Source organism: Taeniopygia guttata, chromosome 1A, assembly GCF_048771995.1.
Source record: "Taeniopygia guttata chromosome 1A, bTaeGut7.mat, whole genome shotgun sequence".
NCBI lineage: Eukaryota > Metazoa > Chordata > Aves > Passeriformes > Estrildidae > Taeniopygia > Taeniopygia guttata.
In genome coordinates, this window is record NC_133025.1 from 7,466,910 (window position 1) to 7,483,357 (window position 16,448).

The following is a 16,448-nucleotide window of genomic DNA, read 5'->3' on the forward strand; positions in this document are numbered from 1 at the left end:
TATCCAACCAATATATATTTTTTTCCCATATATTTTCAGAGTGAGTCCCTTGCTGCATTCCTGGGAGTGCTTGCAGGTTTGTGTGTTTTATTTTACCAAAAGTGAAGAGAAATGCTGCTCCAGCTGAAATCAGTGCTACTCAGACTTTGGATTTTATCCTGCACTTAGGTGAGCAACAAATACTTGGGACCAACGTTGTGACCCAGTGCAGAAGAACAAAACAAAGCAGCAGCAGGGTTTCTATCCTGTTTCCCATTTTTTCTGGAAAGATAATTTGATTTTTTTTTTCATGTAGTTGATTACACAAGGTGCTTTGTTTGGCACCCTGGTGAGCGATGGGGCCTTTGATGGAAGCACCATAACCCACTTTCCTTCCTCCAGCTGGAGCTAAAATCAGAGCAAGGCTCTGTGCAAGAACAAAGGGAAATTGCAAACCTGTCTCCGCTAGCAGAGCATTACAGAACTCCTTTCCTGACTGCTCCAGCAAGAGTCTCAAGTGACCTAAAAAGAGCAAATTGAACCATTTTTGTGTTAGAATATGGTCACAGCAATGACACCAGCCAGGGATGGACAGAGGCTTTGCATGATGCAAAGCTCTAATTCTACCCTTATATCCCACGTCTCTTTTAATGAGGTGAATAAAAGCTGAGTCAAACCTGAATCACGGTGAGCAGAAACTGCGGTAAAATTAACAAAAAAGAAAAGTCACTCCATGAATTGAAACAAAAAAAAAAAGAGCTATGTATTGGAGTCTGAAAAGTGGATCAATAAGGACAGGAACATCTTGTGCTAGCCATGGAAAGCCCTTTGCTGGGGTTTGCTAGTTAGATAAGAGGAGGAGGAAGACCCAGGAGGGAGCAGGAAAGTGAGCAGGGCCACCCCTGAGATGTCAGGAGGGGAAAGGACGATCGGTGCCTGAGGCAGTCACAAACTTCATTAGGAATGAGTAGTTGGACATTGCTGGGGAACGGGAGACAAAATTCGGAATGAAAGGCAACCACCGAGGGAGAAATGCATATAATTCTGGGGGATAAGAATAATTTGGGTCAGGCCACGACTAAGCTGCTTTCCCATGTCACTGAGCAGGTCGCTGCCCTGCTCTGGCCATGAGCTGAGCGGTCCAGCGCACACCCTGCCGGGTGGGATCCCGCCTTGCGTGGGGCACACGGGGCATCCCCAGCGGTCCGAGGAGCAGGGAGGTGGGTTCAGGCACCCACGCCTGGGCAGGGATAGGGGTGGTGGCAGTCAGGCGGGAGACAGCGGGGGATGCAGGCCAGCATCCCCCGGCAGGGCTGGGGAAGGGGAGAATCCATTCCACAGCACCGCTCTCAGCTCGGAGCCTGTCGAAACCAGAGGCTCCAGGAGGGGGCTGCTGCCGTGCTCCCCAGTATGGCCCGGGCTGCCGGCGGTGCCTGCGGGTTTCTCCCCCGCCGCGAAGGTTTTGGGGCTGCTGAGGATGCTCCACGCTCCCTTGGCCACGCCGGGGCTGGAGCAGCCTCGGCAGCGTGCGCCTGCGCTGCCAGCCTTCCTCCCCCTGCCGCTCCTCCTCCTCCTCCCCCGCTGCCGGCCCCTCCTCCCGGCTCTGGCTGCCGGGGCCGGCCGGGGCCGCTGTGTGCGGGAGCCCCGGGGTTATGCGCGGCTGGCGGCGGGGCGCAGGGCCAGGGGCAGCCCGCGGCCGGGGCTCGCAGGTGTCCGCCAGGAGCAGGGGGCGGTGATCCCCAGCAGCACCCCCCGGCCCCGGGAAGGGGTGCGCGGGCGCTCCGCGGCGGGGGAGGAGGAGGAGGAGGAAGATGATGCTGCTGAGGATGCTGAGGATGCGGCGGGCCGGAGCGGAGCGGGGGTACCCGGGCAGCGCCTGGGTGTGCTGCTGGCTGCTGGGCTGGCAGGCGGCCGCCCTGCAGCTGCCGCCCTGCGAAGAGGTGAGATTTTCCTCCTCCGCTTTGGGTTTTCCCCATTCGTAAGGGCGGGTGGGGGATATGCACCGGCTCGGGAGGAGGGTGGTATCCCAGCAAGGGGATGTTGCTGGCTCCTCAGAGCTGTCCGGGGGATGGTAGAGGAGTCAGACCCACGGGGAAGGACCCTCCACCGCGGTGCGGGGGGGACTCTGGGGCGGCCGAGCCCTCCCGCATCATCACGAGTAGAGCGGCTGCCTTGGCCGTCGGTCGCGAACCGCGCTCCCCTTGCCCGTGGTGATCGCTGCTCCCTTCGGTGTATGGAAATAGAGTCCCCCTCCAAACGAACGGAGCTCGATCGGCCTCGCTGCTTTTCTAAATACCGTGTTGAATCAGCGCAAAGCTGGAGAGTAAGCGAGGGATGGTGTGTGGAGCTGTCCCGCCCGCCCGGTGTCAGCTCGGTGTGTCCGAGGCTGAGCCGTGCGTGTGACATGGGGGAGAGAAACTTTCTGTCTCTCCAGTGCTGTAAGAACCCGGAGCAGGCGGGAGTCGGTGTGCCCGGAGCGGGGACGCTCCGCACGGCCGTGCGGGATGCGGCGCTGGGGCGGCCGGACGGGGATGCGCAGCCCCGGGTGGCCCCTGAGCTTTTCCGGGAAAGGGACCTGGGCTTCATGAAGCTATTTTTCCAGAGTTTCCAGCCTTACTCCTACATGCAGGGAAATCCTCTCTGCTGCTGTTAAAGAGCAAGTGGGTCTTTCCTGTGTTTAACCAGCAGTAGAGGTGAGGAGGCTGGGTATCACCATCCCAAACGGGTCTAGGTGGCCCCGGAGCTCTGTTCAGGCAAGCAGAACCTGTAATCGGGTTAACAATGGTCAGTCCCCTTCCTTCTAACCCACTTCCATCCGAGGATGCTCTAGGACCACAGCTTCCCCACTTTACCTCTTGCAAGAACGAATTTGTGCATTCTCAGAGTGGGTTGGGTGGCTGCAGCTGGATGGGAGCACTCGGCTGGGGAAGGGTCCTGATCCATGCTTGGAGGCTATTGCAGCTCCTCGGCTGTGGGTGCAGAAGTCCAGGTCTCCTTCCTGTGATGAAAGAGAGCATTTCTGACCTGGGGAATATTGTCTCTTTGCCTATGAAATTTCCTTGTTGTCTTCCAAGTAGCAGAGCTCAGTGCTAGTCTAGCGTGGGAAATCTTGCAGTAGGGAGAGGTGATGTCTGGCAAATCAGTGTCTGTTTTGGGCATGTTTCTCTTAAATGTTGATCATTCTCAGGGCATGTTTTTCCTAAATGTTAGTCATTCCCAGAGAGAGGAATTTCTGCAGCCCACCTGCTTTACATTACCTAGCTCCCTTTTCAAAGCTGGTGAAGGGAAACAGGTACTTTTAGAGCTGTTTTCATCCTAAAGTCTTTGCTTAAAAAAAAAAAAAAAAAACAAAAAACAAAAAAAAAACAACAAAAAAAAACCTCTGCAGATGGTTAAAGGTGAGAGCTGAACCTGTGCAGTGGTACCAAAATTGTAGGACTGGTATTTTGAGCATCTTACATTGGGCTCTAGGTGTGCAAATTCTCTCTGAAGCACCTGTACACCTGTGACTCTGGACCTGTGTGTTTTTGCTTTTTTTTCAGAGAGGCTAAAAATGTTGTTTTACTTGGCTTGAGTGCTCTTTGAAACAGAGACAGCCCTCACTCACATGGTTAAAAAGCTGTGTGCTACTTGTGCTGGGATGTGTGCAGCCATGAAAGTGTGTGTCCCAGGAAATATAATTACAAACCTGTCTGGATGGAGACAGAGGGGGAAAAAAAGGGAGCTTACAAAAAACCAGGATAGCAGATAAGCTGCTTTACAAAAGGGAAGAACAGAAGTTAATAGTTTTGTATCAAAACGTTGCCATTTGCCCTAATTGAGTCCAATTTGAGTGACCTGGGTGTATTGCCATTAACAACAGATCAGCTCCCGATGAGATTGGCTCTGATTTGGGCAGGCTCAGACAGGATGAAGTTGTGCCATAAGAAGGTACAGCCTGTCAGAGGGTATTGCAGTCCTTTAAAGACTTGGAAAACATATTTTGTTTTATACTCGAAAGGTCTGAGGAGCACAAGGCTTAACGTACTGACAGGTGATTCATTTTCAATCTATAGGGGATCCTTCTTTAGCAGCACTTTCCACACTCCTGCCTTGGCACCTTGATTTTGGTTCCCTTACTTATGACAAATACAGATGTCTGCTGGTTTGTGAGATTTCTGTGCTGGCACAACATTTGGAGCAGTGGGATCTCTGGCTGTGCCTGAGGCTCTGTGGTGCTCTGATTACATGGATAGTAAAATAATAATGTCTAGCAATGTCACTTTCCAGAAACCTTTTTGTCATTGACTTCATTTGTCAGGGACTGTAGTAGTTCAGCACGCTGGATTTAGGAGGAGTGTGTTTGTGCTGGAAACCAAGGGTACAATCAGCTTGAATTAAAGCTCCTGTGAATTTTTGGAGTAAATTGATACAGCCATAAGCTTCTGGCACAACAGTGCCAGGCTATGATGGTCATTCACGTCACATTCCCTGAGCTCTCCAGTGCCAGCAGCAAATTTAAAGGTGAGTTGTGCATCTCCAAGAGATGGAGGCAGGCTCAGCTTGGATTTCTGGGGTACCTCTGGGGTCCAGAGCCTGGGGAGACCCATTACTGTACCCTGTGCCTCTGGGGATTTGGCAGCTCGAATTAGGACAGTGGTGGAAAAATAAGTGCTTGGTGAATTCTTTCTGCTGTGCCAATGATGATCAGGGTACTCAAGCAAATATTTCACGTGTTGCATAAATTATGACTTTGAGTGGAATTGATGGCACCCATGCTTTCCACTGCCATTAAATACACATTAAGCTGTTATGTTGGAAATAATGAGATATTCATGTCAGTCCCCCTGCTGCTGCAGGGACAATGATTGTTACATCTTATATTCCAGTGTTTTGTATTTTTTCTTTTCTGAACTTTTCAACTGAATGGGTCTTCTTCAGCTTCCCCTTAGAGATTCACCCAAATCTGAGCAGATTTTGCTTTTATGACATTTGATACTCAGCCTAAATGGGTCTTTTCTTCATTTCATATTTTCCTGTGTTGTTTTTTGCAATAATAATAAAAAATATGAACTCCCTAAGTGACTCTTCTCTTGATTCCTATTCAGCCAAATTGCTTTCAAAGAGAGATACAGAGTATCCTGCTGGCAAAGATGTTTTCTTTCACACTCCTGTTCAACTCTCAGTTATTATGCAGATTGAGAAATGCCTTTGACATTGATAATAAATGTGATTCTGATACATTGCATGGTTTACCTGCTGTTTTAGTAGACATACTATAAAGGGTAATGCTAAATGCTTTCTTTAATGGAATGTATTTTTGCACTAGTCTGCTAGAATCCTTATGGAAAAGACAAAAACAAGATAAGAAATGTTCTTGGAAAATGAGTCTTTTATAAAATTACCTGCAAGGCAAAGGCAAAGAAGTCTTAAGAATAAAGGGGAAGCATAAAATTGAACTTAGGTCAAGTAAGGGATATTTGGTGTGTTGAAATAGCACCAGATCTCATGATGAGAAGTGGTTGAAAAATCCAGTATGTCTAAGCTAAGTGTGAAGTATTTTAAGTATATTAATACATTAAATCAGGATACTAGGTACTGAGCTGAGCAGTGTGGGAAGCAAGGTGAAATTCTGTCTTAGCGTGTGAAGGATGGAGAGGAGATGTGTCAGCTGTGGGAAGGTGTTACGTAAGCTGCACGCCTGTCACCCAGTACACATGGCAGGAGTAACAGGGGTGTCTGCTGGCAGAAATCTGAATATCTGAAACGCTCTTGTGTTGTAAGTGAGCTGTACCTGCTTGGGAAGAGGTTTGGAGTCATTGCAGAAGGTTCTGTCGAGGCGGCACATGTGCTGATGGTGAAACAATTTGGGTGGGTGAGGAAAAGAAAAAGAAAAGAATAAAACCTGTCAGAGTGGTTTTGTGCCCTATCATTAGTACTCAGGAACCGTGAACGCTGTGTTTGTTCTACAGCTGCTTAATGAGCACGCAGCAAAGGGTGGGGCTGTCTAGGTAAGGAGGAGTAACTTAACAGAGCAAGAGAAAGAACATGCATTAATGCATGGGATAGAGAAATTAATGAGATGCAAATCTATGGGGTAAGATGCACACGATTTTTGTGCACTTGAAAGGCTAAATGTTTTTATTATTAAAAGGTAATATTTTTTATTTTTATGTAACCATAAATAACCTTTGGGTTGATCAAATACAACTATTTGATCTCTGAGATTCATTTAGTCTCTGTCGGCTTTAAAAACCTTGATGGGATAGCTCATTTAGGAAAGAATTCTCCTTCTAAGTTGGTTTCCTTGCTGCCCCTTGTTGGTACCCTCGTGCATTTCTCTGAAGCATCTGCATTTGCTATTTTGGCAACAGAGCAGGTGCTACCTATACCAGCTGCTGGGATGATCCAGTGTTGTATTCCCTAATTTCTAACCACCCTGAAAAATATTAGACACTTAATCTATGAACAATTCATAGTCAGCAGAAGAGGCTGAGGAAAGATTCCTACACAGACCATTTTATTTCTTTCATGTCTTGCTGCATGGATTTTGTCTTTGTGGGGGAAAGAGAAATGTACAGCTTCCATTTTCCATGGTGATGAAGGGTCATAAAGATGAGGAAAGAGGAGCAAAAAACAGGCTACAAAACTGCTGACAATGAAGTCGATGGAGTGGAAACACGTGCACAAAAGGTGAGGAGACATGTTAAAACAGGTACCACAGCAGAAAGCACATGAGCAGACCAAGGTGGGGGAAGCACAGGAGAGATTGGTGAGGTGTCAGAAGTGAAAACCTGGGAAGGGAGACAGATGCTGGCATAAAAACTGGATAGTGAGCCGTGGTTGTAATGATTCAAGGATAAGGGAATTAGTCATAGTGGAAACTGCTGTAACAGACCATAAACTCAAAAGAGTAGTAGCCATTAAACCAACACAAGATTGCATTTCTTCCACCATCAAATATCACTGGATCATTCAGGGTGAGATTTATCATTTATAAAGAAGGCCATGATTTTATTTTCTCTTTTTCTTCATAGGCTGAGTGAGAATGGGAGCTGTGCTGAGATTCCTGATACATCCATGCATCATGGAGTCAGGACTAGCAGGCAGCCAGGGGCCAGGATGGGTTTTTGCAGGAATTTGGGCTGTCAGCTGCCTCATCCAAGCCACGTTTTCCTCCAGGTGTTGGTTGGGAAGGCTTTGGCAGTACTGTGTGTTGCTTTATGCCGAGTGCTGACCTGGGTCAGAAATGCTGGAATCACTGAAAGGAACCTTTTCCATGAGGCTGTCCCTGTACTCAGAGAAGGTGTTGGCAGGGCTCCCACTGACTGCAGCGACCCTGGGGCAGAGCCAGGGGCTCTCAGACCTGCAGGGCTCAGGCTGTGGGCAGCAGGGAGATGCCATCACTGCAGGCTTCCCTGTGTCATATGGTAGGTTGCTGTCAACACCTGCTGAAGGAAGCAGTAAGCATCAACTAAGTAGAAATAAAAAGATTAGAGAAGAACAGATAATAGTTGGTACAAAGAAAAGCAGCCTTGAATGCCTCATGCTTGAGATAGGGAAGAAACAGTGTTTGGGAACAGGTCCCACATGTTTCCCAGATGGTGCCAAGGTTTTTCTAGGGGCTGCTGCTGTGAAGGTCCAATGTTATTATCCAGCATGGCCATATCTTCCCTAACTCTTACACCTACTTGGAAAAGAGTGTCCTGCTCACCAGTCCTTGTTAATACCTTAGGTCTTACCCTCGACCTGAAAGTGTGTTTAGATTTTGATTGCTGGTACTGGGAATGTTTTGGTTTTCAGTCATTTGAAAACAAAACCTCTGATTTTGAAGGAGAGAAATGGATAACCCCTCTGATTTTGTTTTGTATTTTAACAACCATCTTTTAAAGCAAACAAACAAACAAAACACTTTCAAGTACAAAACGTTGTCTAAATCTCATAATGACCTTGTTTCACAAGCATTGTGATACTCTCTCTGATAAATAGTGCCAGACAGTAATCGCTGTGCACTTGGGACATGGGCTCAGAGCCGATTTAAGATGATCTAGGACGACATGTGCAGCTGAGCTGCTGGCTCTGCTGTGTTGGTGCTGATGATCCTGTCACTGTGCTGAGTCAGATCTAATGCTGATTTGGCTGCAGACTCACCTGCCATAAGGGAAAAAAACCAAAACACTAAGAAGCCAAAACAAAAGGGTGAGAGTTTAGCTGGGAGAGTGTCAGAGATGACTCAGACAGTGTTTAGGTTCTGGGGTAATAGAAGTGATACAAGTGGCTTTGGAACCTATTCAAGGGCACAAATCTGGTCTTTTATTTCTAGAACATAAAGGTCTGGTGAGATAGAGCTAGCCTGGATTTACATTGAGATAATGGCAAGGGGATTGTATTTTGTGATGTAGGAAGAAGAAAATGAGAGCTGTGTGTTAAAGGTGTGGAAGAACTGGATTGTTGCTCTCTGTTGTGCTTTGACTTAAGAGACACAAATGCTTTCCCTGCAAGGAAAGGTATTTGCTCGCTGCAAGACATGTTTTCAATGAAAAAAATAATAATTCCAGATGGTGGTATTTTCCCAACAGGAAAATTCCTTTGGCATTGAGTTTTTACTGCTACAAAGAGAAAACAAATCACTCATCCCATTGCTATGGAATTATCCTCTCTTACCTGTTAGTGTTTTGTGGTCAAGATATACAACACACAACACAGGTGATTTATTGTGATATTTCAAGACTGTTGGAAAGTACTTACAAAAAGTGATAGGAACTGTTAATTGGTGGTGAAAATGCTGGGTAGCTCAATTTTCATTTAGTTAGATTTTGTTCCACCTTAGAGGTACAAATATTTTCCAGGGATAATCCAAAGGAAAGTGGCTTGGTGTTTGGGACTGGTTAAAAGGCTATGTCCACCCTGCCAAGAACAGGAGCCTCAGGAGAAGATATTCCTGTAAACAAGATGAGCAAATCCATGAGTGTGGGCAGATCCCTGGCCCTCTTCTAGTTAGCAGGGTTGACCCAGTCAAAAGAGCTATTTTCTATATGATAATTACCAATGTGTGTTACTAGTGCTAATCTTATAATCCAATTTGTTGAAAAAAAACTGCTTTAGGGAGAGGGTGAACTTTCCCTCTGAGGGTAGAACTGGCCTGAACATGCTTAGAATTGTTTTTGATGTGATGAATATGGTCAGAAAATTCAAATGCATTAGACAACCAAGCCAGAGGGAGGAGCGATGGGGAGTGCAAAATCTGAAGTTGCCATTAACATAATTGCTGCTGGCTTGATAAAATACAGGACACATTTAATAGTCAAGAAATCAGTATCTAAATCAATTGTACTGTCACAGAAAACTCAAGTGTACAAAGTGGTGACTGCCAGCAGCAAGCTGAGGGGTGAAGGTGATTTAGACCTGAGCTGTTGGCTCTTGAAGTGTTAATTTCCCACGGTGTTTCCTGCGGTGTATGAAATCCTTCTGGTTTTGTGCTTGCTCTCTGAAGTTTCTTAAAGGAAGGCCTTCACAGAGGCTGGTGGTGTTTTATACACACAAGGGGTGGTGCTGTGTCTTTTGAGAGGTGTACAGCAGAAATGGATGACAGCTGATTTTTTTTCCCAGGCTTTTATATCCATGGCTCCCTCCTGCTGGCAGGTCAACAGTGCTGATCAAATGCTGCTTGTTTCTGGTTAAGCTGCTTTTTATCTCCAGCTCTGTGGTTCCCTGAAGCAAATGGAGAAAAGAAAGATTTCCCAAGACAGTTCTTTTCTTTTCTATTCTGTTTGTTCTTATCTAATCCAATTTTTAAAAAATTCAGATTTCTCTTGAAAGGAAAGCATGAGGGGCAGTAACCAGACTTCTTTATGGCAGGATTCATGCTTGCATGGAGGGACTACGAGCTGATGTTCATCTCAGGGATGCTGGGACCAGGCTGCATGATAGAATTGGAGTGGGAAATGAGTCAGCTTATGATGCTGCACCTTCCTCACAAGCACCTGCCCTGCAGACCTGCTGATGAGCAGCTTGTCTTGCCTTGTGATGAATGTCAAGTGTCCTGATTAGTAGGAGAGTGGCTCCCCTCTAGAGCTGCTCAAGTAACAGCTGAACCCAGGCCAACTCTCTCCTCTTCAGAAGATCTGACAGGATGACTGTCAATTAATGCCTGGTTTTGGTGCTGAATATAGGATACACATGGGCTCTGAATTCCCCTTTTTGAACGAGTAGCCCACTGTTCTCTGTGTTAGCCTCTGCACAGTGAGGCAGTAGATCCAGAGGTGTTGCTCTATTCTGCACTGAAGGAACACATCCAATTACAGTCAAACCATTCTTTCAGGGTTGCACTGACCAGGTATCACAAATAGTTCAACACTGGGCCCTGAACTGCTACTGAAATAGCTGTGATCAATGATCACACTCTCAGTCACCCCAGCTAAGAGGAGGCATAATGCCAAAACCAATCCATTCCTGTACCTTTTTGTTTTGCATTATTTTTAATGGCACTTAAAGCCAACTCTACTTAAATGCTTGCTGGCTCTTCTGAAAAGTCATTGCTTTGCAGTTCCAGCTTTTAAACTAAAGAAAATCCCAAACACACCAGCTGGTTTTCTGCATTGCCTATGGTGATACTGACCTGCAAATCTCTTGAACTGCTTTGCTAAACAAGGGAAAAAGATTACATTAAAGCCTCATCATGTGGTCATGCAGGAATCACAGCTTTCATTGAAAAAGGTGGGAGAAAATAAAAGTTAAGTTGGCTCCTCAGTATTGAAGAGTTTCAAATGTGAACTTTGGAAAATCTGTAAAGTTAAATGAGGTGGAGCTAAGTTGTGTAGTATTTAAGGTCCTGTGGCACTTAAATAGGTTTTATGAATTTGATGAGGTGGAAGCAATGATGTCTGACTCAAGGTTTTGAGAGGCTTTATGTGACTGTTACTGAAAGTTTGCTTAACAAACTTTGACATTATTTAAATTTAGCATTTACACTGTAGGTAGGCTGATGGGAAGACCCAGTAGTGCCTCATTGGGCACCACACATGCTAGAAACAGGAATAAATTACTGGGGCAATGACCTGATCTCATGGGCAGTCTCCAGCCTGCTGAACAGGACAGACCCAAGGAGCTCTGGTCCCTGAGCTGTCAGTGTGCCCCCTGGCATGGATTTTCCCATGGCAGCTGGCATGACATGGGGCACTGCAGGAAAAGCTCTGGATGAACTCCACAGGAATCCTGCAGTTAGGCAGTAAGGATGAGTAGAGGCAGTTTTGTCATGGGGTGATGATAACTGGATACTTGTTAGATGTTAGGAAAGCACAGGGCACCCTCATTGTTCGTCAGGACAGTAGAAAATCAGTGTGAAGAGACCTTGATGCAGTGATCCATGCATAGTCCAAGCATGAGATCCTGATGGTGTGGAAGTAACACAGGGCAGAAACAGCATTTCTACCATAAAAATAACTTGCTTTTAATTGTACAAGTTGGGCACCTAGCTTGACCTAAGTATCTAGCTGAGACAATCACCACTCAAGATTAGTTTTTGTCATCCTGGAAGTCATTTTTCTGCTGAATATGCCCATTTTTTAACACTGGCTACAGAGGGATGCTGGCTTTTGTCAGGTAGGTGCTCAGCTTTTAGTTACCTGAAGTAAAATAAGGACCCATCAGTGGAATCAGTCCCCACTGTGAGTGACATTAGCTGTTACACAAGCTACAAGGTCACTTTGCAGCACTCTGTGAGCTGCAGGGGTGAGGCTGTTTTGATAAGCTGGGACATCACAGCAGTGCAGCTAGGTCTCTGCAGTGACCTAATTATACTGGAGAAGGGATCTAAATCCTTGTCTCTGAACTGCTGAATTAGAGAGGAAACGCAGCAGGAGCATGGTCTTGGTCCTTATTTCTGGAGAGCTGTTTGTGAGCCAAGAGTTTTTATTGCTTTGCCTTGTAGCAGCTTCCTACCAAAGGTGCATTATCACACAGCAGAGTCCCTTCCTTCCTATCCTAGGGAATAATTAACATCAGGCTAATGCCAGGGTAAATTTCTGTATTATACATGCAGGATATACCTATGTCTGTCTGTCTGTCTATCTATCTATCTCTGGACACACACAGACATTTAAGCTTGCCTGTAATGATCAGCTTGTAATTTGTCAAATGGGCTAGACCTTGTATCTCTGTTTAATTTCTCACTGCAAAAAAGGCAGCTGCAGGATTTTTCATGGCTTCCCACGTGTGTGGTTACAGGCTGGCTGCATTGCCCAGGCAGGTAAACCAGCTATGAATGAATTTCTTTCTTTGTGTCCTTGGCTGGCTCATATCTCGTGGGCACAATCAGCAGCCAGGGACAGCTGAGGAGCAGTGCCTGAGCAGAACCCTGATCTCTCCCTCCTGCCTTTCCCCAGTCTGTGGCTGATGAGTCACTGCTGCTTGATTTGACTGATGCAGCCCTTCTGATAACATATTTCCCTGCCCCTGGAACACGGTTTGATGGGCTAGGGACAGAGCTCTGCCCATTGCTGGCACGCCAAGCTCATCCCTCACCAGGCCTTGGCTGGATGCAAGGGGAATCTTGCACCTCTGGGCACTCTCTAGCTGCTAGAAATGCTAACAAATTTGGATTTGTAGCTGCCTAAGCTTCCTTAGCCCTGTGGGGAAATCTGGACTTCAGGATAATAGTGCACTGAGCAAGGCTCGGCTAGACCCTGCTACTGGAGGTCATTTTAACTGGAGTCAGCAGCAGACACAGAAAAAAACCCAAAAGCTGAATGTAGCTGATGGCAAAGCAAAATCTAAGATGTGTTTTCTCCACTGTTTACTTAGTTCAGGCTGCCTTGGGCTGCTAGTTTCTCCTTGGTTTTATTTATTTATTGGTTATTCTTGTGGTGGAAATGGACTCTGTGGGCTTGGAGATAGCCCAGGGGGACAATATTGGATGAGGCTTGCTCATAAGTGTACTGTGTTACATATTTTTCTTGTCAGGCTGTGATTTAAGATATTGCTTTGTTCAATGAACAGGGTTGTTTCACATAAGGCAGTTAATTCCTCACAAAGGGCTGGTCCTGTTCTGGGATGAGTGGTTGCAAGTTAGGCAGAAGTTCCCAGGCTAAACCTCCCAAGCATGATGTCCCTCTAGTGTTACAGGTGTCATCAGTCTCTATTTTGTCTTTCCCCCTCTTCCCCTCAAAATGGAATATTCATAAAAAAATATAGCATTTCCAAACTTGAATACTGATAAAGATTCAGCTAAAATTTGTAAAGAAAATATGTCTTATTTGCTATGGGGTTGTTTTTTTTTTCTTTTTCCTGTTTGAAAATACTCAGCCATCTGGTCAGCAAACAAATAAAATGCTGAATGATATTGGCAGCAAAACATCCACTGAAAAACAATGAACGAGAGAAGGAAACAGTTCACAGTCTTTCTTTAGCCTGGTGGGTTTTGGTTTTGTAGTGTTTTTTTCCACAGAGAAGACTCCTGGTTAAAATTTGTATTAGTAAAATGCAGAACCTGGTAATAATCTTCATATAAATAAATGCAGCTTTGGTAAAGCCTAAAATCTATGAAGTTATTTTTATTTTTACTTCCCCACAAGGATTAATTAGGTTTGGCAAAAGAAGCACACTTTCTCTTAATTTTCAAAATGCTTACTTTGTTGTATTTCATGTAAATGCAATATTATATATTAGTGTAATATAGTAAGTAATGTTGTATAGAAGTGTAATAAAATCCTGTCTATAAACATGTTTGCTGTCAATGTGACCACTTTGGATAAAATTGTGTGAGTTTGAGTGCAAATCACTTGTTTTGACACAAAACTGACCAATACTTGTAGCTCTTCCTCTGGGGACTGTATGTATGGGTAGACTTTGGATTGGGGTAAAATTCCCTTCACATTGAAGGTTAATTTCACTGATTCTCTCCCTGGCTGTACCTGAAATTCAGCCCCTGAGGAAGTCAAAGTCTGAAGGGGATGAGCTGAGCCCAGAAGTGAGCCAGACCCATCCATACCCTTGGAGAGAGGGAGGAGCACACCAGGAGCACACAGACGTGGGTCAATAGTGATGAGGGATGGGTTTGTCACACCCTGCCCTGAGCAGGCCAAGTACCTAATGGGTATTTTTTCATACAGCAACACCTCTCAGGAGAAAGGGAAATGTGGAGCAAATGCATTTGGTAGGAAATTGTGGAGGAGGTGACAGGGCAGAAAAATGATACAAGATCAGACAAGTGAGCATCACCCAGGCTTCCCTCTAATAACTGTCTAGTTCCTTTTCTACTAATTTTCTGGTGCCTGCTATGAAAAATTCTCACACCTAATGGAAAGTGATAATCAACAGCAGAGGGACAGTAGTGGAAGCTTTGCAAAATGGTCAGGCATGTGCCTCCTTTTAAGTACATGAATAATTCCTCTGAAGTTTGAAAATGAATGCCTTATTTAAGATGAAGTTGATGTTGAGTACCATCCTGGATTAAAGTCAGGGAATTCTGTATATCACAGTGTCAATGCTCTGACATAACTGTAATATATTATTGAAATTATATCTTTTGCCTCTGGTGAGTTGAGGATTTTGCTTTAGGCGCAGTGTGGAAAAAAAATCATAGTGATTGGTGTTAAGGCTATACAAATGTTTAGTCAGTTTTGTGCCATTTCATGCTCTTTTGTGGATTTTCATAGAAGTATTTCTTCTGTATACATTTTGCAGATGTTTTAAGACTAACTAGTGATGTCCTCTTATATGCTTTTTAAAATGGAATTTGGGTAGCAGATTGGACAGGATGATACTGTGGGGCTGCTACTGGAAGGGAACTGCAATGAAATGGGCTGTGTTGAGTCCTCAGATGATTAAATCTGGCCATAGTTCAGGTCCTCACAGAATTAAAGTTGGCAACTTGTAAAATATTGTTACCTTTATCCTCTTCTACAAGAACCCCCTGGGAGCCCTGTGAGGATGAGACAGTTTGGCAGTAGTGAACTGAATCATCGAAGGTGCATTTTCTCTATGGACGCTGAAATTGTTAAACCTGGTTCAGAGCAGTGGCTCAGAAGTGGCTGCACAGAAGGAGAGGCAGAAGCTCTTGGATGAACTTGCACAAGCCCAAAAATATTAATGTCGAGCTAAATTGTTCACTCAGATTGGAGGAGCCTTGTAGATACATATGATATAGTATTTTCCTTAACATTTGCTCCATCTGGTTATTTTTTCTCAAATACATGGATATAATTTCCCCTCTGAAGTTATCAGCTGAGGTAAGTTATTTTGTCCTATTCAGCTGTTTTGTATATGATGTAGTTCTAGTTTGTAAATTCTACACATCTCAGGAGCACCCAAAGTGAGGGTTTGCTGTGTCCTTTATTATGAGATTATAAAAAGGGACCCCAATTTATCATCTTGTCTTGCATCTGGTAAAGAAAGGTCATGACAAGGCATGAAAAGAAGTGAGTTCATTTGGCTGGTGCTTCAGGTAGCAGTGAAATTTGCCACTGTGTTGGTGTTCGGAAGGAGAACAAGGAGCAGAAATAAAAAGGAAAAAAAATGTTTTGGGAGATGGAAAACTCAGTGCCCAAGGGAAACCTGGTGAAAGCTTATGCATCTGTTGAGTGGAGACTGCCTGGGTCTGCTTGCTCACCTTGGAGCAGCTGGCTCATCTGCTTGCTGTCCATCTCAGAACAAGGATCATTGATTCAAAATGATTTGGGTTGGAAGGGACCTTACAGATCATCTGGTTCCAGCTCTGCCATGAGCAGGGACACCTTTCATTAGACCAGGACGTTCAGGGTCCCCTCCCAGCCTTCACAAACTAAAGCTCAGCAATTTTTTTGAGTGGCTTAATTAGAGCCACTTGGGATGCTGCAGGTACCTTAGGTAATTGCTTTCTTGGGATTTGCTTCTGAGCTACTAAATAGTTATACCCTGAGCCCTTTCTGTGCAGATTGCCTTCTGAATAGGTAAGAGTCAGCAACATCCATACTCAAAAAACCAGCAGCTTCTCTTTTCATTTATGAGTCTTAAGCCCTGAATAGCTGGGAATAAAACATCAAGGTTGAAAAGGAGGAGGAATGAATAAAATCCAGCATATTAAAAGTTATAATTAGAACTGTGATCAACTTTGATACTGTCAGGCCTGTTCGACTGTAATAACAGAGTAGGTCTGAATAAAAAGCTTCACCATATTGGTAGTGAAACACGAGTCTTGTTCTAGGAGAACATTTTGGCTGATTGCAGAGTGCCAGGGTGTGTGGATCTGAGATACAGCACGTGGGTGGCTTATCTGGTGTCCATGTGCACGCAGCGTTTGTGTAAGACGTGCTGTATAATTAATGTTTGGGAATAATAGGCACCAATATTTACTTTCCTGAAGAGAAAAGCTGGGTTTATGTGTATGGAAGTGACCTTGTGCAAACAGTTCTCTGCCAGCCTGTCTGGATGCTGCTCTGTTCGTGTGGCAGGGAGGGACACTCGGCCAGCTGGGGACTGTCCACCCACCCCACACAGCAGCCCCAACACTGTGG

The 16,448-nt window shown here is 45.2% G+C and overlaps 1 protein-coding gene across 1 annotated transcript in view; it reads left to right on the forward strand.

The window, feature by feature from the left end:
* Positions 1–1,548: 1,548 nt before the first annotated feature.
* The window catches only part of ELAPOR2 (endosome-lysosome associated apoptosis and autophagy regulator family member 2), a 96,416-nt gene continuing 81,516 nt past the window's right edge, over positions 1,549–16,448 (forward strand). Inside the window, exon 1 of the mRNA XM_030291082.4 lies at positions 1,549–1,919. Coding sequence (XP_030146942.4) covers positions 1,791–1,919 — 129 coding nt within the window. The 5' untranslated portion in view covers positions 1,549–1,790. The remainder of the gene's footprint in view (positions 1,920–16,448) is intronic.